Source organism: Laetiporus sulphureus, assembly GCF_001632365.1.
Source record: "Laetiporus sulphureus 93-53 unplaced genomic scaffold LAESUscaffold_19, whole genome shotgun sequence".
Classification (NCBI taxonomy): Eukaryota; Fungi; Basidiomycota; class Agaricomycetes; order Polyporales; family Laetiporaceae; genus Laetiporus; species Laetiporus sulphureus.
Genome location: NW_024468528.1, coordinates 361,560 through 384,822, shown reverse-complemented (window position 1 = coordinate 384,822; position 23,263 = coordinate 361,560). Strand labels below are relative to the sequence as shown.

Genomic DNA, 23,263 nt, shown 5'->3' with positions numbered 1-23,263 from the left:
AGGAAGAGTGGTGCGAGAAGCAGTGAGGTACAACAAGCTACAAGTGAACGAGTGAAGCGTGGGAGAAACCTCAAGTGAACTCAAGTGAGCCCTCTACGAGTTTGGTGCACCTGGACCTCACGTACTGTGGACCTTACTAGGTTGCCATGCTCGACCAGCTCCACAACCTAAGGAGGTCCGAAGATTAGTTTCCCGCCATCTGCCAGTACCATCAGCAATAGCTGAGAAAATTTACCATAGAGAGTAAGGCCGATCAATGTGGCCGATAACACTGATCAATGTTGATCATCTGATCACCCGCACCTCATGGCTACCACCTGGGCCACCGGATCTCCCTGCCCGCTGTCCCGGGCACCCCCAGACATCGGGGCGCCGTGCATCGTCATCACCGCCGACAGCGACGATGAGCTCCCTCCCTATCTGCCTCAATTCTGGCCCATTTTCTTTCGCTTTTCTTTGTGCATTAACTTCCTTACATCATCTTTGTATCACCCTAACTATGTACTGCAATCATGGTAAAGTAGCACAATAAAATGAATTTTCCATCACCAAATCTGCAATACAGCTAAATTCATGCTATTTATGACTCAGATCAACAGCTGGGCCCATGAGGGGATGACATACAGTAAGTGGACTGCAACATCGCATCTGCAGGCTCTTGAGCATGGCATTTACACCTCATGATTCAGCATTGGCAGTGGTGGACATGACATTTTCGATCTGAACGGACTGCGCGTGAGGCTTGCGAGAACCCCTCTTCACCCCTTTATCAGACTGAACCTTTCGAGCTCTCTTCTGCACAGATATGGCAGTTCTGTCAGCGGCAGCAATGACATTGAGAGATGACTCATCTAGAGGGTGGTGGCGCTTGGAGGTTGGTACATGTGCAAATGTGGCAGCATCTGTGTGAGGTGAGCTCGGATTGATGTGCGAGGATGCATTGATGAATATCATGTCGACCGCTGCAGTGGTAGGTGGAGCATTGATGCTTGTCACCGCTGCTGTCGAAGTGTCATCCACCATGCTGGCAGCTATTATCACTGATGCATTGGGCATCATGCTGCTTGTCGCTACTACATCAGCTTGAGAGACGGTGGCTGTTATGCCACCACTGGCAATGGCACCTGCAGTCCATTGCCCATCGTTAATTGCACCGCTGCTCACCCTGCCAACCTGTTGGGCCAACCGCCTCTCATGGTGATCCTTCAACCATGCATTGTACTCCTCGTCCTTCTCCATATATTGCCAGTATGACATTCTTATCTCCCAAGCTGTGAGACAGAGTTGAACCTCCATGCAGGTGCCTATGTTGCTCGGGCAACAGAACTTGCTGAGGGGCCATCCCTTGATGAGCATCCAGTATGGAATCATGACATTCGTCTCAAAGTTAACATAGGTAAGCTGCACAACTGGGCATGGCGAGGCTTCTTCTATGAGTGATGTCAGCATTAATGCAGAATGAATGAATCTCGACTTACTGAGTTTCTGCTTGATCAAAGCTGCTAGCTGACCTTTCATCCTAGTAGTTTCCTGGTTGTAGTTTGCAACTGCATCTATTGACTTTGTAAGATGTCAGGCATGACAGAGAAAAGAAAAATGTGTACCATCCACTCCAGAAAGCACATATCCATCCATTCGAGCAGAAAAATCGGCCACTGAGCTCTTCATTGTGAATTCAATGAAATCTGAAAGGCAGTCATTGGTGTAGAATACGTGCAGGCTTCTGTAAGACTCTGGAGTAGAGCGCATGGCAAAGAGGATCATTTGCATCCCTGTGTGCTCGCTCAATGCTATGAGCTGCCATGATATGAAAGTTAGCGGCACAAATATCTTGACAGGTAGTGACAAATCACATATCTCATGCTGGATACTTGCAAGTGACATGTGGGCATCGTTAAATGCTGCCTGCTCCATGTCATGGACTGAGTATTTCTTCATCTTGCACTCTGCCTGTAGCTCCTCAGTGTATGGCTTGGTGGCCTCAGCGTGCTCCTCCTTTGTCATTGATGCCCATTCTTCCTTCAGTATTGGGGCTCAGTAGTCGGTCTTCCTCCGGGGCTCATCAGGTGGCAGTGCTGAAGATCAATGTAAATAAGAATGTCATATAGTGGGATGATTTCATATACATGTACCGTTGTTGTGGCGCTTCACTTCGCTGTGCTGCCAGGCATTCCACGAGTTGACCTGTCTCTTGTAGATGGACTTGCATGGCCGTTGCATGATAAGACAGTAGTAGTAGTCGACCTTGTGAAAACCAAAGTGCTTCTGCATTGCCCACGCCTGCTCGAGGATCACCTCATGAGCTTCAGACAGTGCTTCATTTAGCGCCTCCTTTCGCTCATGCCTGGCATTCCACAATTGAGCTCTTTCAGCTGTAGTCTTTGGAATGAGTTTACATTCAGTTCTGGTCCTCCAAGGTCGATGAGCCTGTAGCATTATCAGACTGTTCTGCTTCTTGCTCGGGAGACAGTACAAAAGGTTCTCCACTTGAGCTGGAGACATGTCAGAAGGAAGCTCACACGTCGAAGACATCAGCTATCAAAGAAGTTGATGGTGTGCAACACGAGACGCATCGCGACGTGCTCACAATTCAACAGATTTTTCACATGACTTGGAGACAGATTGTGGCAATTTATTGAAGGACAGAGTGGATACATGGTAGGTAGAATTCAGATGCAATTCTTGCATAGAAAGTACACAAATTTCAGGTGCTTTGCAGGGATGTCAGCACCATGGAGGTGAGTGACAACATCCTCCCTGTTGCAGCTATTAGCGAACATCACAACCACCTCCACCCGTGCATGGTAAGTATATCCATGTGACAACATATAATAATCGGCGTACATGCTGAGAGATGGCACAAGGACCTTCTCCTTGATGTCATCAGTGAAGCTGAGCATGATGGTGCCAGTGCGACGTAAACAATGTTGAGATGGCTCGCTGCTACTGGATGGAGACATGGGCTGAATGAATGGAGTCAGTGGGAAAGGTGTGGAGTGCTGTTCAACAGTGTACAGAGTGGCCGTGGGCTTAGCTTCAATGATGTGACCTAGGGAAGCAGGAGATTCTTCGACCTGTGAAGGTTTAGTGTCCACCTTGACATCGTGAGATCGGACATTTGAAGGAGCGCGTGCTGCATGCGAAGGTATTTCTGAGTACGCGCCAACTATCTTGGCTGTCACCTCATGCACATGTGCCTTGTCGGAACATGACTTGTTCATGGGAGGGTGCTTTTCAGATAGTCCAGGTGCTGGTGATGAAACGTTGTCGATGTGAATGTTTCACATAAGATCTTGAAAGAAGGTTACATCAGTGATGTCAGTGAGAAAGAACAACCATACTATTGAGTCCTTCCATAGTGTGGCCTGGTTGTCCCGTCATGCCGTTCATGGCTGCAGAGAAGAAAAGTAAGTTAAATAAGAGAAGCAATGGTGAGAACCAACTCACCAATCCCATCATCATCGCCATTACTATCAGCACGAATGCTCTGATTTAAGAGTTCCATAAGATAGTCCTCGAATGTCACTAACCATGATGTTGGATGATTCAGACACTGGTACGTCACGGGTTCCTTATGCAAGAAGTGGGCAATGGCCTCTGGTAAGTTCTTGTAGGCCATGAATCTCGCATCTGAGAACCCATGAACCTGTGCGTTACACTCATTCCTGACTTCGCTGTCAGATCTGACAGCAGATCATCCGATGACAGACTCACCAAAAAAAGAATATACTGGTCTTCCTGTCACAGATGACGACATATATGTCGATGAACTCTCATGTATCTGGGACCACCGTTCTTGCTTCATCCCAGAGAAGTAAAGTATGGATGATCTCCTTGATGATAAGGTCATCCGGCTCACATGCATCACCAGCCAAGTGATGAAAAAGTGGCTGCAGTGTGTAGATAGATGTCGCGACGGTGTGATTGATGTTGTGGATGATGACTGGCAGTGGGGAGGTGTATTCACCATAGCCGACAGGTGGACTAACGCTCAAATGGTGAGATTGCAACTTCACTATCCAAACGTCACTTTACACTCACCGCACACTATAGATACCTGGACGTGGACCTCCGAGAACAACATTACATCGAGAATCTCTGTGCATGATGAGAGAGCAGGGAGACGTGACACAGCTGAAGAGAACATGTGAGGGGACACTGGTATACTCTGAGCAACAGCGAGTGGCACGACAACTTCTGCCATTGCTGGATCGCTCAATGCCATGAGCTGTGGCTGAGCCACTCGTTCATGCATACGCTCGCTCACACTGATGCAAGCCCATTTTTCTCATTAAATCTTGTAGCTCGTGTAGCGTTCACCAGAATTCGGGAGAACGAGCGAGCAGATGATGGTGTGGGGCAAGGAGAGCTCGGGCTTATATGCTGAGCTCCCTAATTAGGATTACTTTATATATAAGTACATATTTAGAATATTACATAATGTGGTGCCAGCCACAACGACTTCACTGGGTGCTCTCAGATTGCTCCCTCCAGGCATTCCCAACACTTCCCCTCAAGCCGACGGGCATCCCTAGTAATCCCATTAGTTTTTGATGCCTGGGCTTAGCAAGAGGCTTGATAAAGATGTCCGCAGTCATATCGCCTGTCGGACAATATTTTACCTGAATAATTCCATCATTAACTTTCTCTCGAATGTAATGATGTCTGATATCGAAATGCTTTGATCACACATGGAATTGCAGATCTTTCACAATTGATATAGCACTCATATTATCGCCGTTCAAAATTATCAGTTCGGTCTGTTCGAAACCTATTTCTTTGAATAGATTTCGCAGCTATACCGTCTCTTTTGCAGCTTGAGCAAATGCCGTATATTCAGCTTCTGTAGTAGATAATGCGACAGTGGATTGCTTCTTTGAGCTCCATGTTATCGTGCCTGTGCCTACTAGGAAAACATATCCTGAGATCGGTTTTCGATCTTCATTATTGGCAAAATTGGCATCAGAATATCCCTTGAATTTACATTGTTAGGTATGGTTTCCCTTCTTTGGGATCATATACAATTCTGACATCTCGTGTGCCAGATAAATATCTGAGGACGCGCTTTGCGGCTGTCCAATGTGCCATGTCAGGATTGGCAGTGAAAGAGCTTAAGTGTTGTACCGCATAAGCAATATCTGGATGCGTTGCCACAGCAGCATACATTAGAGATTCGATGAGTGATGCATATCCGTTGCTATGGTTTTGCACGTCATCGATCCCAATTTCCTCCTTCTCGAGGGGAATATTCGGATCAAGAGGCATTGACGTCCATCTGTTGGATTTCCCAATCGAGGATTGCAGTTAGCCCTAGGACAGCTCAAATCATCTCAAGGTGAACCATGGGTGAGAATGTCTCCATGTAGTCCATGCCAGGGATCTGTGAGTAGCCTTTTGCCACTAAATGCACCTTGTATTTGATTACCTCACCTTCCTTGTTGGTCTTCTTGACCAGGACCCATTTGTTGCCTACCGCTTTGCAGTCTGGAGGTAGATCTACAAGATCCCATGTCTCCATATTGTTATGAAGCGTTCCCCACTAAAACCCTCCATACGTGAAGCTTCCACACGTACGATCGTATCTCTGGTTTATAGTGTTGTCTACTGCAAGGCAGATGCCTTTGCCAATGGACGCTATCCCCGGCAAGCGGTACGAGCTTGCCACCTCTAAGAGATAGTAGATTGCACAAGGGTTCTAGACAGTGAGAACATCAGAGTCACAAGTGGAAGAGGTTGGTCTTCCACTGCTGCTCCGCCCCTTTATATAGTCGCAGACCTATAGTCTGGGGTACTAGTACAAGGGGTCCTGTTATCCTAAAGATAGGTGAAACACACCGGAGCTTAGCTGCTGTGAGCCAGGTAATTGGCGAGCTAAGAAAAGTGTAGGTGAAATACCTGAAGTATGAAATAGTTTGATGTGAAATAGAAAGAAATGAAAAGTATGAAACACGAACATTAAACATACAATAAATCTTGCTAGATCTTCCCACAGTAGATGTGAAGCATCTACCACTTGGTGAGATATCCCGAAATGGTATAGGGCTCTTCCTACGCCACAGGGATGCTTGATCTGGTAACTGCACGTGCCCTTGCTGTCACGTGATTGAAAACTTGAAACTTTTTGCTCGGGGCTCATTCGTGAGCTCCCCCCTTTCCTAGGTGATTGCCGCCTAGCTTCGTAACACATATCATGCAGTTGCTTCATCTCAGCTTGCACTGCTTGCTCCCAATGGGGCCATTCCGGTGAGTTCTTCGCATCCTGTAACGATTTCGGCTCATCTGGATCCATAGAAGTGCACATTGCCTGGTAGATTACTTCAGCAGATGCAGCAGCATCCATGTCATCATCATCTGCCTCAGGGTCATTGAGGAGCCGATAGTTCGGACACGTGATCTTCCATTTTGATCTCCGAGGTTCTTCAGGTACCTGCGCTTCTTCCACATCTATGTGCTTCTGCTTCTTCAGATCGGAACACGGTGCATTTTTGGTAGAAGACTCCCCCCACGTGTTTGATCTGGCACGGACTCCCTCTGTAGCTCCGGTGTGTCAGTTGTCACAGAGAGTGGAAGCTGTGAAGTGAGTGCAAAATGATAATTGCGTGAAGTCTTGATGGCATGTGTAGACATGTTGTAGTAGCGGATAGCACGCGGTCCATCTAGGTGGCCAACGAAGGTGTACTTCATGGCACGTGGCGCTAACTTCGACAAGTTAAGTGTTTCATTTAGCACCCATACAGTGGATCCGAATTCACGTAGATACGCAATATTAGGCTTCCACGCGTTCCATTTCTCGTATGGCGTCATGTCAGGTAATGCGCGTGTAGGTGCGTGATTCTTGATGTACGTGACATGAGCCACCGCTTCTGCCCATAGATAGCATGGAGTGTCACATGCGTAGAGCATAGCATGAGCATGTGATAATAGTGTGCAGTTTAGATGTTCTGCAATCTCATTCTGGGATGGGGAATAAGGCGCAGTAGTGCTTGTCTCAATTCCTCGAGATTGGCACCATTGTGTCAAGTCATTATTTAGATATTCGCATCCATTATCCATTTGGAGCTGACGACGCTGAGTCCCATAACAACAGTCGAGATTTGTCAAATAAAATTTGACTTTCTCAGATGTCATGTCTTTAGTTTTCATGAATGATACTGTAGTACATCTGGTACAGTCATCCGTGAATGAGACAAAATAACACCATCCTTGTAGGACAGTCATCGGAGCTGGTCCTCACACATCTGTGTGTGTTAATTCTTCAGGGACTGTGTCTCTTTTTGCTGCCTCTTTCAGAGACGGCTTCCTGATGGCCTTAGCTTGTACGCAGGCTTCACACTCAATATTATCTGGGCTGGACACGATTTCTAGGCCTTCGACCATGTGCTCCTGGTGTAACCATGTGAGCGCTGGTCTCACAATATGGCCATAAATTCTGTGTCACTCGTCCCAGGTGTGAGGAGTGTCTTGCTGCATGGCATATATTAATTCGGAAGCAGTGGAAACGGGCTCGAGATTTAATTGATAAAGTCGACCTTGTTTCTTACCTACAGCAAGTGTAGCACTGTGCTTATTCATGATTAGTGCACGACTGTCACCCATGTGTACCCTTCCACTGGCTTTATCAAGCCGTGCAATGGATAAAAGATTGCTGGGTGCTGTCAGTGCATATAGCACGTTGCGAAGATTGAACCTTACTATGCAATTTCCCACTTTACTTCAGATGGCTACAGTGCCTCAGCCTAAAGCCTTGATAGGCACTGGACCTATCCCAGAGATTAAGTGGTTGCATAAGGGCTCATAGGTCTGGAAAACATCATGGTGAGAAGTGATGTGGGAGGTGCTTCCTGAATCTGCAAACCAACCATAAAATGAAGCATCTGAATCTTCTGAACCTAATGATACACAGTTTTCGTCATCATCTTCTGCAATTCTCACCTTCTCTTGGCACAGCTTGATCCAGCGATCTGCAGATCATTGCGCTCACGTGCTTCGAACTTCAACTTCTTCTTCGGCAGCTCATCTCATGTCTTATCAGATAAGATTCCTCTGGAGGTGTAGCACTTCAAGGTCTTGTGTCCGCATTTTCTGCAGTTTCTGCACTTCATTTTGGGGTGTCCGCAGAATTTATAATCCCATGTGATGTGGTTCTTCTGACCACAGATGGTGCATGGTCTCATCACGCTCTTACCCTTCTTCCACTCCACATTCCGGGTGAAGAGGGCTTGAGTCTGTGATGTGTCTGTGACAGCCTGCTCGGCATCTCGGCTCTTCCGGTGGCAGTTTTCATCGCGAATGACTGCGATGAGATCTTGCAACATAATCTGACTTCCACTGCCAGACTGGGACTGCCCTCCTGCTGCTCCAAAATAGGAATTCGTGAATGAAACCCAGGATTCTGGTAGCGACATAAGGATAATTGAAATGAACTCATCGTCCGGGATGAGCTTTCCCATCTGGTGGAGCTCCTCCCAAAGCTGACACAGTTCCTTCAACCAGTCATCCATGTCCTTGTCATCTGGAGCTCAAGATTGATATAACATATGCTGGTGTGCCAGAAGGCTGTGATGGCCTGGCTTCTCCTTCACGATCCTAAGACTCTCTCAAATCTCGTGTGATGTCCCTGACTCGCTCACATGAATGAGCTGATCGTCATCCATGGACATCAACATGACCTCTGCTGCTTCACTATCTTTGTCTTCCCAATCTGCGATCTCAGCTTCCCTCGCTGCCTTCTCTTCTGCCGTCACTATATCTGGCAGGGGCTGCAGAATCGGGATCTCACCGATCACATATTTGGTAAGACGCTTCCTCTTTCATACATGTTGCACACGCCTCTTCCACAGAAGCCAATTGTCCTCCATGAGGTATGGCATGCAGTATGGATTGTGAGAATCTGCACGGTCAGTGTTCTTCGGCATAGGGGTAATTCTGCACTTTTATATATATCTCATAGATTTTTCGCTAGTAGACTCAGATAGCTGTATTATGCGTTTATACAGCACTGCCAGGGCTCATAACCTGTAACGTTTACCAGAATCTGGGAGGACGAGTGAGCAGATGATGGTGTGGGGCAAGAAGAGCTCAGGCTTATATGCCGAGCTCCCTAATTAGGATTACTTTATATATAAGTACATATTTGGAATATTATATAATGTGGTGCCAGCCACAACGACTTCACTGGGTGCTCTTGGATTGCTCCCTCCAGGCATTCCCAACAGCTCACAATGTTTTCATTTTACTCATCAATATATTTCCTTTTAGGTTTCGTCATTGCATGGCTCGCTCGAGCATTTAGCCTCAACAGTGAGACAGCATGATTCATTACACACAGACCTACACCTTCACAGATAACTCTGAAAGATAATCTACAAGTCCCCCAAGATCACCATCAACATCATCATCTTGTGCTCCAAGTAGCTCATTATCCTCGATGCCCGACAGGTTCATGTGAGTGAGTATTGTCTGAGCAATACGAACACCAAAATTCATTGATGATGTCATCGAACGTTTGCGCTCTCCCAGTGACAAATCAGTCGCAAACCCCTCGAGCTCTGAGAGCTGTTGAAGACGGATGAGGTGACATGCATTGAGGTGGCAATGACGCTCGCAAAACTCCTTAATGGCTCCATATAATGGGGATGTCTGTTCATCCAATGAAGTTAGCACATGAGAAAATAGAAGTTCTTCATCAACAATCGAGATATGCAGCTGCCGGGCTTCTATACCAATGCGCATAACCTCTTCATGTGCACGATCAAGGCGGCATGCCTTCTTCATACATTCACATGCAATTAGAGTGGCCCAGGGCTTTTGACAGATATCATTTCGAGTGTCTTGAAGAAGTGCAAACTTGTCGAGGAAGCTATAATGTGAGACTTTTGACCAGTCGAGAGTGGAAAGTGGAGATCGAGCATGAGGGCTGCAGCATTGTATGCCTTCACGGCATTACGAATTGCCTTGCACCGGGTTTGCAGGGATTTTGCAATGTGAGTGCGCATCCGATATGCTGTACATAGAATTAGCCGACGATGAGTAGAAAATGTAATGATACTCACCAGTTTGTGCAAGGTTGAGTTTGTGAAGCTCGAAGAGATGCTGTATGATGAGGTGTTGAAGGTGTTCGAGTGCACGGTGGTATCATCGCTCAGCGATATACTTCACCATTTCCATGTACTCACGGTCAGTCGGTTGCCAGCATCTCGTGAGGCCCATCTTGACTTCCATGGTGGTGACCTCATGGAGGAGCATGCACTCATGCTCCTCACTGTAACGCCACTTTGTTTCAAGCTTCTGTGTGCATGATGCCTCAGCATAGTAGTCAACGGTGCTGGTGGGGCGAGAGATGAATGTATAGTCAGATGGGATTGAACTGATGAACTGTGCATGTGCAGTTTTCACCTGTGTGTGCACAGCACACCATTCTTAAAGCTTCTCGACATACGCAATGGCGTGCACATCCCACGGGTGTTCTTGACCCAGCGTTTCGAAATAGTGCCGCTCTTCTGAAGACCATTTGTCAAGATCTTCATGGCTGACCCCGAGAGCTTGCATGGTGTCAGCCAGTGTGACCGAATCCTTGTTAATAATCTTGAGTGCCTGTACACAGTTGTTGTACAACATAAGGCTTAGATTCCTGTACTTCTCATCATCCCATTGCTGGAAAAAGAGGTCGATGAGGACTTGCCGATGGTAGGGTGACACATACCGAGTGACTGATGCGAGGCTGTTAGATGCGCTGAACAGCCGTTCGAGGGTCTCACCATCCTCGAGACCCATCCCCTTGATGACATTTGGGTGGTTCTGTGTTTGGCAGGTATAGTTGTAAGTGTACCCATGGAATGCATTTACACAGCACTGAAAGCCACTCTGCACCCAATCCGGCCTCAGTGAACTTCGTGCTGCAGTTTCCTGGAATACACACCCAATATCATAGGACACAAGGAGCCTGATGCCGAATACTTCTAATGCCTTGGCCAAGATTGCCAGGGGATATTTTGCACTGATTGCGACAATTGTCAGTATAAAACAGACTACAATGCATTGTAAACTCACAGTTCACCACTCTGGACCATGTTTGTGACCCAGAGCACGAGGCCATGCCTGCATGCAGCCACAAAAAATGCCCACCTCGTCGAATATGGCTCACATCCATTTGTGATCCTCGGAAGCTGCTGCTTTCCAGTTGGTTGCACATGGAGCCATCGTGGCATTGCCATCATCGCTGTCTGTCGGATTCCCTTCTGCCATCATCAGAGTTTCTACACTGGGCACATCGCCATCCCCATCGCTTTCAGTCTCACTGCTATCTTGCATGGGCTGTTTGCTGCGAGCATCAACCATCTTTGAGTGAGGCCTCGACTTCACGTCGTTGGTGTAGTGATCAACAAAGTCTCACGACAAGAAGTAGTCACTTGCTTGAAAGTTGTGCACGTCACTGTGTGCATGGCTGCTGACCTCTGTGATTCACTTGAGCGAATTGTTGCTGTCCATCGCGAAGATGCACCGCCACTTGAGGGATGGCTCACTATCAAGCTCATATGTGCAGGCTGGGCATGTGTTTAGGATGTGCCAGTTTGGTGTGTCGTGACCCAGCGTAGCATCGATGCGCTTGCAGACCTCACGCAAAATGCTGAGGTAAATGTCGAATGCATTTGCGATGGTGGTGCAGTAGTGATGTCAGAAGGGAATCTTGTAGTAATATGAGATAAGCTTTGCGAAGGCTTCCATGCTGAAGGAAGGCTTAAAGAGCCTAATACAGTGAAAAGGCTTGAGGGTAGGGAAGGAGATAGCGAGGGATGGGTTCACCGGAGATGTTCTGAGGTATCCGCTATGTGCGAGGACCTCAGAAGCTGAGATGTTATCGGCTGCGCAATGTATAGTTACTGAGGTCACCAGGCTATAGATGTTGAGGGTGTCAATGGTAAAGTCGTAAGTGGAGGGGTTCTCACTGGGCAAGGCCGCCATCAAATATCGCCATTGGAGGTAAGACTCCACAAGACCAGGAAGGAGGGGCTGCCAGTTTTTGTCCATGTGGTCTACCCGTTGTCACCATGTCTGAGCATCCTTGTATCACTGTTCGCATCACCTAGAATGATGTGAGTATTGAGCAATGCTCGTACAAATACTGCAATGCACCTCGAGCCCATAATGTCCCTGAGTGCATGAACAAACGACTCATCAACAGGTTCATCCTCCCAGTCTACATCTTCTCCTCCTCCCTCTTGCTGGATGTTCATGAGAATGTTCTTGACATCTGCACCACTGTGGTCAGGGGGCAAATCCTCGCCTCTAAGTTCCACGATAATCCTGCATGATTGTTGACTGAGACCTACAGCAGTGATGAATCAATCTCAATCTATCATCCACTGTAGCAAAAAAAAATCTACCTGATGTCCTTAGAGCCTGCCTTTGCACTGCCTTCTTGTTCTCCTCCGTGATGCCAGTCGTGCCTAGATTCTGCGACCACCTTGAGGAGCTGGCTATGGTCACATGTGGCTTGCGGCATGGCTTGATGTGCCCCATGGCCACTGCTAAGTTGAGCCGATGATGTCAAAGCTCATCGAAGCCAGATATCGGTGGCAGAGTGAGAAGCAGGGGGAGGTGTTAAACAAGTCATCACGACACGTTGTGTCACGTGTCTCATGTGATGTACATGACATGGAGGTTAGAATACAAAATGGTGTTCTGATTTCTATACCATTGTATTAAGGGAGTAAATACACCAAGATATTCAAAAAAGCGAAAGAAAATGGGCCAGAATTGAGGAAGATAGGGAGAGAGCTTGTTGTCGCTGTCAGCAGCGATGATGACGCACGATGCCCCAATGTCGGGGGGGCACCCAAGACAGCGGGCGGGGAGATCCGGTGGCCCAGGTGGTAGCCATGAGGTGCGGGTGATTATGCTGTTCATTTTGTACAAATATTCTTTTCTCTATCGCACGTATGTTATATCTCGCGCGAGACCCTGATTGGCTGAAATAGATGCTGGGACAGCCACAGTGCGGTCACATGATGAATGCTATCAGTGCTTGATGTCATGCAAGTGGTCAAAATCGGACGTTCATGCAATAAGCATGGCGCCTTACGATACTTGTTTGCTGCGAAAAAAAAAATGATTTTACTAGCTGGATAAAGGTCTTTAGCAAAGGCTCCATATTTATTTAGGTCATTTTGCTTGCCAGAAATCGCTCTACAATTCGATGTGCATGGACGCTTACATTACAAGTGAGCGCTTCCAGAACCGGAGCCACTGCCTCGCTCGACTGTGGCAAGTGCTGCACAGAATAGGCAAGGCACATTCCCTCATCAGCAGACAATAGAGTTTATGGTGTCTTCCCATCCTTTGCATCATGCGGGTTCCACAGAGAGGCCTCATGGCCAACGTTTCCAATGTACTCTGTCACAGCATAGCAGTCAGGCTGAGTTCAGCTACTGACATCTGTAATGTATCCCTCACCACCACATACTTGCATCTCACAGTGGGTTCATTGCAGGTCCAATGTGTCAGCCGACATTGTCGAACTCAAAGAACCTAAAGAGCGATGACGCTCATCTCTCCAGCCATCATCTTTCCTCATTATGCTCCAGCACCAGCTCGAGTACCTCCATGGCAGCCTCACCCATCGCAAGCCAGCACCATGTGTGCTGCCTCCAGTGATGTGTTTCCCATCTCTCTGTGTCCTCTTCCGCATCCCCACTGACTCGACCCACTGCCATTTCAGGTCATCACCCTGCACTGGTCCTCCATGAGGCTGGAAGATTGGAGGTGGTCCCAAATCCATTCGTTCGCTCATGTCACTCGCTTATGATCACGGTATCATCATGTGGTAGTTATTCCATTCAATAGACCACATTTCTCTTGATTATTTTATAGAATTTACGACTGCAGTATGATCAAAATGAGTACTGCTTGGGACCTGAAAGCCATGGATTGCATATGCAAGGCATGTATGCAGGTGATTGAGGGGTCAATCCTTGCTGCACCTGGGCAATTGGGGTAGTGGGCTGCTCATCCTTGCTGTCAGGCACATTGCTGAGGTCGATATCAATGCGCCCTCCTTTGGCTGCAGGGGTACTCTCCTCTGCATCACTGGCAGCTGCAATTGATGCTGCATCAGTCAAGCTACCACTCGCCATAGAGCTTGATCCTCCCACAGCCACTGTCAAATGCAAGTCATGAGAAAAGCTGTAAGTTAAATTTCTCCACATGCAGGCGCACCATCCACTTCACTGAGGATCTTTGATCTCTTGATTCTCTTCAGATGAGCACTGTCAGTTGGACTTGGGGAATGGAGTCCACGTTCGATGATCTCATCATCAGTGTCATCTTCCAAGAAGAGCAGGAATGGATGCTTTGCCACCATGGTCGTTGTGTTTGCTTCAGGCAAAACTCCGCCGTCAGTCGTCGATGTGCAGATGCTGATAGACCCGAGAACGTACATTGTGGATTGGCAGGCACTTTGGCCTTGCCCTTCAAGTCACTTCCTTCTGACGCTATGCTTGCAGACTTCCCATCTTCCCTTCCCACCTGTGCACTGTCGACCTTCTGCTGCTCTGCCCATTCCTTGAAATCATCGAGATCGATGATCTCGCGTAATCCTGAAACATTTCGTCAATTCCCGGAGAACGTTATGGAGTCAATCCAAGTTGCTGTTATGCCTACCAATCCAAACGTGCGAATCTTGCCAAGTCATGCTGCTACGGCTCTTGTAAGTGAAGTAATTGCTTTCGTCAGGATGACTGATATTGACAACATTCATGCTCCAGTCTTCCTTCGACAGCAGCACATACAGCAGCTCTAGTAGAGCCAGCTCTTCATCATCATGTGCTCCAATCGTCAGGACCCAGGGATCCTTCATTGCCAGATAGCAGAAGAACATCGGCAGGTGATTGCATAAGAATGCATGCATCTGCGCTGGGGTCCATGACTTCCAGAACAGAAACTCATTCTGAACATTCAGGATGCCCAGGCCGAGATTCTGCAGTTGTTGCTGATAGACCTTTTTGGGGGGCCTGTGTAATGTTCAGTTCATCAGGCTACAAGTCAATGCTGTGAGTTATGACTGCAATGGTTGGACAAGCGACAATGACTTACATTTTTCAATCTGACAGGAAAGACACTGATGGAGACTACTCTTGCAGAGCCTGACACAACACGTGCAATGGTCGCCTTGCTTCCTGATGCCAAATTCGCTTTTCCAACCCCCTTCAGTGGGCCAATGCAGCTGCATGGTGAGTTCAGTGGATATTTTTCTATATCATCCTCACATGTTTTTTTTCTCTGGTGACTTAGCCACCTGCTCTGCTCGGTGAAATGTCCGATTTGCCTCCTCGCGGGCCTGTGAGATGGCAGGAAAATTTGCTGTTAGCTTGCGAACGATGTCATTGACATGTTTTGTGTGCGGCTTGTGCTTTGCAATGAATTGTGGTAAGTCAATGCCGAACATGGATTGTGGAGAATGCATCAGACTGACCTCATCTTCGTCACTGTCAACCTTAGAAATATGGCTCATTGAGGCAGGACGAGAGTTGTGAGGCCTCGAAGCAAGATTTTTTTTATGCATGACTCATGCTCGGCAGCATGCTGACCAATCCTTTCAGTGGCTGAATTCTCATCTCGACATTGCGTTCTGGTGTCATTGCGAGAATGTTAATAGATCAGTCTCCTTCGTTCGAAACACGCAATGCTACGCAATACAATGGTACACTAGGACAAGTACACTAGGCTAGTCATTATTCTCAGCGTCCTCAAGCATGTATGTCATCAGATGTAAAGCCTGGACCCATAGCTTCACGCGCGGGTACCATACATGCTCAGGAAGACTAATGATGAGTTTCTTTCTCCCTCGCTGACCTGTGCAAATAATTTCTTCACTGACATATTCACCGCCACCCTCTCCTGGCAGTGCACCATAGCTGGTTGGAAGAGAGCCCATCTCCCTCACAGCAGCCAATGCACGAATGAATATGACCTCACCATATGGTGAGAAAGGGCAGCGGTGATCAGGCACTGGGATGGGATCATGTCAAATATTCGTCTGCTGATAATCCGTGATCTGCTCAGGCAGCCTCTGCAGGTCATTTTCATCATCGAATCCTCTTCTGGTGGGTGTCCTGCACCAGTCTGACCATGTCAGTGGTGAACTGACTGTGCTGTTGTACCATAGTATTCATGTAGGATGTCGAGGTGTAAGTCAGCGCCATCATCATGGTATATTCCATTCGTCGTTTGACCTAAAAGGCGTAGATCCTGTCATTTATGCACGTAAGCCTCTTCTCATCTGCTTGACTCTTTCATACTCACATTTGGACTACGGTCATGCATGTCTGGGCCAGATATGGGATGTGCATTCCAGTCTTCCTGAAAAGCCTTGCAGTCTCTGTTTATTGCACCAAGGAAGAGCCAATGAAGAAGCCAGAGGTGATATGGATCATTATAATCGAGCAGATGTAAACGCTCGAGCTGCATGAAGAATGCTCTCCACTCTCATGTAAACTGGCGACCAACTTCGACCCAGAGGTGCTCGATGTGAGTGTTTCACATTGAACTTGGTTAACATCAGTGAGTGCAATCACTGTATAGATAGTATACATTCGACGTACCTGCCCCACATGAAGATGCACGATTCGGGCCTCTATGCAGTATCATCCACACCGCGACCTCAATGTTTTCTCCACCATGATCTCCACGAATTCGAGAAGGCATCTCGTAAACTTCTATTGTCTCTAAGAAGACGTCTAAGACAGTTGTGGCCAGATTGTTTGCGCTGGCCCGCAGTTCAGTGATCTATAAGATAGATATTAGCACTATCACAAAAATATCACTGAGGCAAGCCATGTTGTGTGACAGAAGCCATCAATAAAGCCGTGAATAACAATTCCCCAATGAATCAACTTGTGATGACCGTCACAATGCCACAATGCATTCAGGCGTGATGATTTGTACTTTCGCCTTTGAATGGTGCGACGCCATTGAAGCACATGATTGAGTCCGTCGACATGACGCAACGATTGGTACAGGCAATTCTTCTGGATTTGAAGGTGATGCTGGTGAAGGAAGCCCCTCAGATAACAGATTCCTGAGTCCGGTTTGCGCTGTTTGTAGGCTTTGACAACAGCATTGAGTTGGCCGTTTGAGATGGGTGAAAATGCATTCTGGAGACCATAGATGCGCATTTTATGTCGAATAGTATGCCGATGGATACCAAGAGTCCATGCAAGCTGTGAGAGGGAGATATTATGTCGCACAGAGAAGGCCTCCTTTAGAAAGTCCCTGTCAATTTTCAGGCTCGGGCGTCCTCATCTGCCACTGTGATGTAGCATAACAGGCTGAATCTGGTCAATGTGTGAGTGATCCCTGCCTAACATAACTTTCGTTGGTGAACAATAGCATTACAGATTGACGCACCGTCCATCCATTGTATCAATCGCTGTGCATAAGCATATGATAACGGCTGCAAATGACTGCACAACATCTGCCAACCAATCTCCCAGAAGCTGAGCAGCATCTTGATGATCTTCCAATGCCTGCAGGATAGGCAGACAATCTGTGGTAAGCCTGTCGAGGTGATACCTCAAGCATAGGGGATCATTGTCATCCATGTGCAAGAGCCGAGCGGCATGTTCATATGCTTCACTCAGCCTGCGATGCGCACTTCGAATATTTCCTGTCCATCCTTCTTGTCCATCTGGAGCGAGCGGAAGCTGAGGTAATGACCGAGGGAATGATGCCATGTAGTAAATGGACGAATATAGAGTCGTTTAGAGGTCAGAATCACTAGCGCAGCAGCGGGCACTGAAGACATGCAGGTTGCACCCTCGTACAGATCACATAATCAGCCTGTCAACCTGCCACAAATTTGTGTGGCCTGATTCTGCCTTGCAACTCGCAACAATGACTGCTCCAGACACAGAAACAAACTCAGTCACTCACATGGACTCCCGAGTGGTCCCGCATGCCCAGATGGGATGGGTACTCTGATCAAGTCTAAAGAATACTATCACAGTCATGGGCTTCTTACATTCAAGGCATGTATGATAGAAACAGAAAGATCAGGTACATTACTAAATTCTCTGCAGGTTGAAGATACACTATTCTGGATCGGCATAGGGATGCTTGTGCAATTGTCCCAGCCATTTAAAGATATGCTGGACATCCTGCAAGGGACCAGAAAAGATGATGCGATCCAGGGACAATCAGATCAAAATCTGATTGTGCTTGAGCAAGTGTCAGCGGTGGACTTTGAATATCTCTGCAAGTTCCTGTTTGGGCCGTACGTCATTGAGCCTTTGCACAGCTATCATACACAGTGCTAAGGAATTCCCTGTAGATGGACATCTCCGCCGTATGACCTCGCATATCCCATTGCAGTCTGGAGGCTCTCACAACGATGGGAAATCACATGTGGAGTGGAGTGGGCTCACCATGAGCTCAACCTGATATAGCCTAAAATATGCCCAGCACTGCACTTGAGAATTGCGCGTGCATTCGACATGAAAGATTGGATCTGTTCTGGTGTCGCTGAGCTGCTGGAGAGTCAGATGAAAGACATCAAGGAACGAGACATTGCATGATTAGGCTATGATGCCTTTATGTTGCTGATGCGTGCACATGAGGACCTGCATGGGTTGAGGAAGGAGTTCGGGTTCATCCCACCGGACATCGAGTACCTCAGGTCGAGCACTTGCAAAGAGCATGTGAACTGTGCACGAATCTGGAAGAACGAGTGGATTGTTCACATTGGTCGGAAGGTGTGCCATCTGCATCCCATCTTTCAGCTCAAGCTATCCAGTATTCCTGATGAGGTCAAGGCAATGGAGCTGACAGGAATGGCGGAGGAATGCAAAGCAATCATTGTGGATGCTGTTGCAGGTATGGAAGGATATGGCAAGGAAGATGCACTGATAAAGTACACGATTTCTTCCCTTAATAGTCTCAAGTTTGACATTCATGAGCTGTTCTCAGTCAGCCATGATCTGTACGTCAATAGCGACTGATGCTGTACTACTTTTGCCTTGAAAATTTGGACCGCAATGTGTCTGCGATATAATGGCAAAATGTGCGAGATAGCATAGTTGGTGTGAGATAAGTTAATATTTGCCCCACGATAGAGATACGTTAATTCCGTGCGATAACATACAGATGCGAGATAGAGTCATCATTCCATGCGATAACATACAGATGCGAGATAGAGTCATCGAAACCACGAGTAGGGTTAAAGAATATTTGTACAAAATGAACAGCATAGGTGATCAGATGATCAACGTTGATCAGTGTTATCGGCCGCGTTGATCGGCCTTACTCTCTATGATAAATTTTCTCAGCTATTGCCGGTGGTACTGGCAGATGGCGGGAAACTAACCTTCAAACCTCCTTAGGTTGCGGAGCCGGTCGGGCACGGCAACCTAAGGAGGTCCGCAGTACGTGAGGTCCAGGTGGTTTGGTGGCAGCAAGCTACGATAAGTGAATAAAGTGAGCCAAATAAGTAACTTTATATTGCCTCGACGTGCACAAAGTACAAAGTGAAGTCTGGTAGCGCTCGAGAGGCCGCCTTAGCGCCAAAGATGATCCTCAAGCCTAATAATTATAATCCGGTCACTGGAGACACCAACAGCGTGCATGATACTGTATCATTAGGAATTCTGTGGGGGGATGGGGCCATCGTGTCGTCGGTGCAGCGACAGACAAGATGTACCATCGCAACTCGAGCTAGTCGGGATGCAACTGAGGTCCCCTGCCCATGTTCGCTATATAGTCCCTGCTTGATATTGGATCATGGCCCTTGCACTGTTTCTCAACCTCGGCCTCTGGCTTATTGTACCAAGCCCACTCGCGCACGTTTGCCATTGCCGCATGCGCACATCATCAGAACATTCCGCGACCAGCTCTCCTCCAAGAGCAAATAAACTATGTTATGTCGCCAGAGAGCCAAAAGGAAAGAAGCACTGGTGGATACACTGTCTAGACTGCGGAACCGTAGCGCATCTAGGAATATTATGATGGTCTGGTAACGTCCGAGCCCGAGGCCAAGATAGAAACAGTTAGAGCGCGCAATAAGTTAGGGTAGATATACACGTGAAAGGTGGCGGATATAAACGATGTGGGATCCAGATGTATGCGGGTGGTCATAACTGAATAGACGAGCGGGATGAGTAAGGCATTCTCGGATCGACGGGAGGGAGCATTCTCGGATCGACGGGAGGGACCACTGACCGAGTCGTTATATATATATGAGCGGGAACGGACGGGTTATTGCACGTTGATCTGCACGCCGTTCTTCAAGAGCGTGCCTGCGCTCTGCAACTGCGGCGAGCCCGCGCGCTGCCAGGAGCGCACAAACTCGAACTGGGGGCCGGTCTCGGGGCTGCACGGGAACCGCTTGCACTTCTCGACGCCCTTCCACTCCTCTGCGATCATGCGAAGCGCGTCCGCGCCGTCCCTCGCGATGCCCGACTCGATGAGCCAGCAGCCGACGACCATGCCGGTGCGCCCGATGCCGCCGCGGCAGTGCACGGCAGCGGTGCGCTGGCGGCGCTCGTTGTCGCGGAGGATATGCATGATGCGCCGCACGAACTCGACGCTCTCGGGCAGGCCGCGGTCGCGGATCGGAAAGTTGTGGTACTCGACGTCGGCGGGGTCGATGCCGAGCATGGTGCAGCGGGAGGCGAGGTGCGGGGTGTAGGGGAAGAGCTCGTGCGGCTCGGTGAGGTCGATGAAGGTGCGCACGCCGGCGAGGAGGAGCGCGTCGAGCTTCTGCTTGGTCTGGCGGCGCTCGACTTGGGCGGGCGTCAGTGGGCAATAGGGGAACTCGCACGCGACGAGATAGGGGGTCGCCCAGTAGGAGTTTGGGATGGGCCGAGAGCGGTTGCGGAGGGCGGCGAGGGGCGAGTGGAACGTGCTCGAGCGACTGGTCGAAATGATGGTGAAGTCTGGCTGGTGCAGCAGGACGCTGGAGGTGGACGCTTCGTAGGTCGCAACAACAGCCATGGCAGTGGGGAGACGGCGCGGTGGGAGGATGTGGCGATTTATACGGTGAGCAGTACGCGTTCTCCTATCTGGACGGAGGTTAAGAGAGAGCTCGAGACCTCGTGGACGACGCAAGTGCCATCCGCTGGACTGGAACATCCGAGACCCTCGCATGCCACGTGCGAGCTAGGCGCTCAATTAAAGTGGCGGGTGTGGTCGGTCACAGCAGCGACGGACAATGTCCCTTTGCGACAAGCCGCTCTTTGTTGAGCGGGCTTATATCTATCCTCCTGGGTTCTCCACGCACTCCGCGTTAACCCCACTGTAGATCCCCAGCGCACGGGCCAACTCTACTGACAACGAACTTCTGACGGCCAAGTCCGAATCCATGGCGCTGGCCAGACTCATCTCTGCACCAACAGCTGTTGCCCGAGCATTAGGTACGGGATTTTGGGAATGCATCCGACGACGGGCCGATATGGGCGTTCGTCGTGGACGTGTCTATAATTGACAGCATCCGCCCGCTCAAACTCCCAGCCTACTCCCGCCGCGGTTCTCGGATTTCCTCCCATGAGGCGAGGGCTCGCCAGGCGTTGATACGTCTGCTGGCTTGCATGTACTGCACCGTGTACGCACATGCCCCTATACACATGCCCCACCGCAGGACGAATTCATTTGCTGTGGCCGGGCGGCACATTCGTTCGTGGAGCAAACCATTCAGGTGCACCGCCGAGCGGCAAAATGGGCGCAACTCACAACGGGCTGCACACTTTTGGCCGTCGCACGTAACAGTATGTATGGCTCACGACGATACCGCGAAGGCCACGATTCCCCAGACGGCATCACATTCGACTCCGGATCACCTTCTTACCGCTTCCTGATGTTACTCACCACGTCCAACACCACCGGCTTCTCTACATTCAACACAACGAACTGCGGCTGTGTCTCGACTGCCTACTCTCATCTCTCCCGCTGCACGGTCCTCTCAACATGTACGCATGACGTACCCCAAGCCTCGAGGCAAAACTACAGCTTAGCTTCCGGCGGCTGTGCAGGTTCCCCACGTAACGGGGTCCGGGCCTGTGCGCCGTCCCTTGCGGGGAGCGGAGAGGCAGGCCTGGACCGTCTCGGCCCCGTATGTACGTATGTATGGCGCGGAGGACTGCCATACGTTGGTGCTTCGCGGGATCAATGTGTGGTCTAGACCGTGGCATGAGCCTGAAGCGGTGTACATCATTTGTACTGAGATCGCAGCTTAAGGTTGGATTGCAAGCACAGATTGTATTGTATTGCCTTTTTTGTCACGTCGACGACTCTCTATGCAGTGCAAATTCGACGCATCGGTAGCTGCCTGCCAAGCAGACTATGATGTTAGGCAGTCAATAGGCAGTGTGGAATCTATGCAACTCTGCATTGAGAAGCACTCCAGATCAGATCAAATGTAAGTCAAGCGCTCTTGAGACATTGTGTGCTGAATCCCTCTCCTTCAAGAGGCTGCCAAAGCAGCCATCCTTATCTCTTCGTGAACCCGCCAGTAATCATGGAATGCACAAACCTATGTACTATGCGAGCAAAGTCTTTGCCCTTGGCGGCAGCTCTGCATTTCGGCCGTAATCGGTATGTCTCGCAGGTGCTTGTGGCAGCTCATGATGGACGAGTTCGTCGACTGACAACCTGTGCGGGTCTCTCACCTTGGTTCGTGGCAGCATGCTGCACTCATTCGCGCGTGAGCACCGCAGTTGGCACAATGGTCACTTGCAAAGCAGGGGTATGCAGGTGGATGCGAGCATGAAGAATGGTCAGAACGAAGGTGCGTCTCTATTTTAATAACATATTTATTCGCTCCCGTTTCACTTACGGAATGCACCTCCCAGCTCGCCGCCTTCAGAAGATGCCGCCGATTCAAAACACACGTGCCTCGCCCGCTTGTAATCACCAACCTGATTCTCATCCCTTGCTTCCTTCTTTTAGGACCCTGGAAGCGCCACGAGGGTACCTTGGGTTGCAATCGATCTTGCAAGGAGGAAGCCGACGGGGAAGCACTGGGATCGAACGAAGCTGCCAGTCCTTCTCGTCCAATCCGTGTTAGTTCGTTGGTGATCATGGAGGCACGGAGAGCGGTGCTCGTTCTCAAGGCTCGGGTAGCAGCGGCGAGGAAATGAAGTATTGTTCAGGTTGAGGCCGCGAATTGCAAGCTGGAAGAAGATAGTACGTCGAGGCTCAAACTTGCTTGTTACTGGAAGGTCCATAAAGGTCGTTGCATATCACCAACATATCAAGCTCGCGGGCAAGATCAGACGCA

At 48.9% G+C, this 23,263-nt stretch overlaps 9 protein-coding genes across 9 annotated transcripts; 2 read left to right on the top strand and 7 right to left on the bottom strand.

Annotated features, from left to right (window-relative positions):
* Nucleotides 1–678: 678 nt before the first annotated feature.
* LAESUDRAFT_714145 (uncharacterized protein) lies at nt 679–1,257 on the bottom strand (the record flags this gene model as incomplete). The annotated part of the gene is made up of 1 exon (XM_040907050.1): nt 679–1,257. One exon carries the CDS (start codon nt 1,255–1,257, stop codon nt 679–681), a length of 579 nt encoding a protein of 192 aa, XP_040764442.1.
* Nucleotides 1,258–1,263: 6 nt separating this feature from the next.
* LAESUDRAFT_652866 (uncharacterized protein) lies at nt 1,264–1,884 on the bottom strand (the record flags this gene model as incomplete). The annotated part of the gene is made up of 2 exons (XM_040904384.1): nt 1,264–1,499; nt 1,605–1,884. Coding segments are annotated over 2 exons (516 nt in total), but the record flags the coding sequence as incomplete, so codon positions are not given.
* A 785-nt stretch (nt 1,885–2,669) lies between these two features.
* LAESUDRAFT_714144 (uncharacterized protein) lies at nt 2,670–3,533 on the bottom strand (the record flags this gene model as incomplete). Its single annotated transcript, XM_040907049.1, has 4 exons — nt 2,670–3,250; nt 3,342–3,392; nt 3,448–3,487; nt 3,531–3,533. The coding sequence occupies 4 exons, from the start codon at nt 3,531–3,533 to the stop codon at nt 2,670–2,672; spliced, it is 675 nt and encodes a 224-aa protein (XP_040764440.1).
* A 6,886-nt stretch (nt 3,534–10,419) lies between these two features.
* Nucleotides 10,420–11,069, bottom strand: LAESUDRAFT_759194 (uncharacterized protein; the record flags this gene model as incomplete). The annotated part of the gene is made up of 2 exons (XM_040912558.1): nt 10,420–10,996; nt 11,050–11,069. 2 exons carry the CDS (start codon nt 11,067–11,069, stop codon nt 10,420–10,422), a joined length of 597 nt encoding a protein of 198 aa, XP_040764439.1.
* A 2,249-nt stretch (nt 11,070–13,318) lies between these two features.
* On the bottom strand, nt 13,319–15,508 carry LAESUDRAFT_714143 (uncharacterized protein; the record flags this gene model as incomplete). Its single annotated transcript, XM_040907048.1, has 9 exons — nt 13,319–13,392; nt 13,528–13,747; nt 13,980–14,155; nt 14,215–14,373; nt 14,436–14,594; nt 14,659–14,995; nt 15,091–15,220; nt 15,264–15,406; nt 15,470–15,508. 9 exons carry the CDS (start codon nt 15,506–15,508, stop codon nt 13,319–13,321), a joined length of 1,437 nt encoding a protein of 478 aa, XP_040764438.1.
* A 1,297-nt stretch (nt 15,509–16,805) lies between these two features.
* On the bottom strand, nt 16,806–17,171 carry LAESUDRAFT_653023 (uncharacterized protein; the record flags this gene model as incomplete). Its single annotated transcript, XM_040904389.1, has 1 exon — nt 16,806–17,171. One exon carries the CDS (start codon nt 17,169–17,171, stop codon nt 16,806–16,808), a length of 366 nt encoding a protein of 121 aa, XP_040764437.1.
* A 718-nt stretch (nt 17,172–17,889) lies between these two features.
* On the top strand, nt 17,890–18,992 carry LAESUDRAFT_714142 (uncharacterized protein; the record flags this gene model as incomplete). Its single annotated transcript, XM_040907047.1, has 6 exons — nt 17,890–17,967; nt 18,075–18,268; nt 18,326–18,399; nt 18,457–18,531; nt 18,574–18,746; nt 18,774–18,992. 6 exons carry the CDS (start codon nt 17,890–17,892, stop codon nt 18,990–18,992), a joined length of 813 nt encoding a protein of 270 aa, XP_040764436.1.
* Nucleotides 18,993–19,987: 995 nt separating this feature from the next.
* LAESUDRAFT_725790 (phosphatases II) lies at nt 19,988–21,206 on the bottom strand. The gene has a single exon (XM_040908889.1). It carries the CDS (start codon nt 20,980–20,982, stop codon nt 20,245–20,247), a length of 738 nt encoding a protein of 245 aa, XP_040764435.1. The 5' UTR covers nt 20,983–21,206; the 3' UTR covers nt 19,988–20,244.
* A 548-nt stretch (nt 21,207–21,754) lies between these two features.
* LAESUDRAFT_714140 (uncharacterized protein) lies at nt 21,755–23,123 on the top strand (the record flags this gene model as incomplete). The annotated part of the gene is made up of 5 exons (XM_040907046.1): nt 21,755–21,953; nt 22,017–22,096; nt 22,287–22,402; nt 22,668–22,771; nt 22,933–23,123. The coding sequence occupies 5 exons, from the start codon at nt 21,755–21,757 to the stop codon at nt 23,121–23,123; spliced, it is 690 nt and encodes a 229-aa protein (XP_040764434.1).
* Between the last annotated feature and the right edge of the window lie 140 nt (nt 23,124–23,263).

Excerpts from the sequence above, each read along its gene's own strand:
- LAESUDRAFT_725790 (XM_040908889.1), bottom strand. The coding sequence starts at position 20,982 with ATGGCTGTTGTTGCGACCTACGAAGCGTCCACCTCCAGCGTCCTGCTG.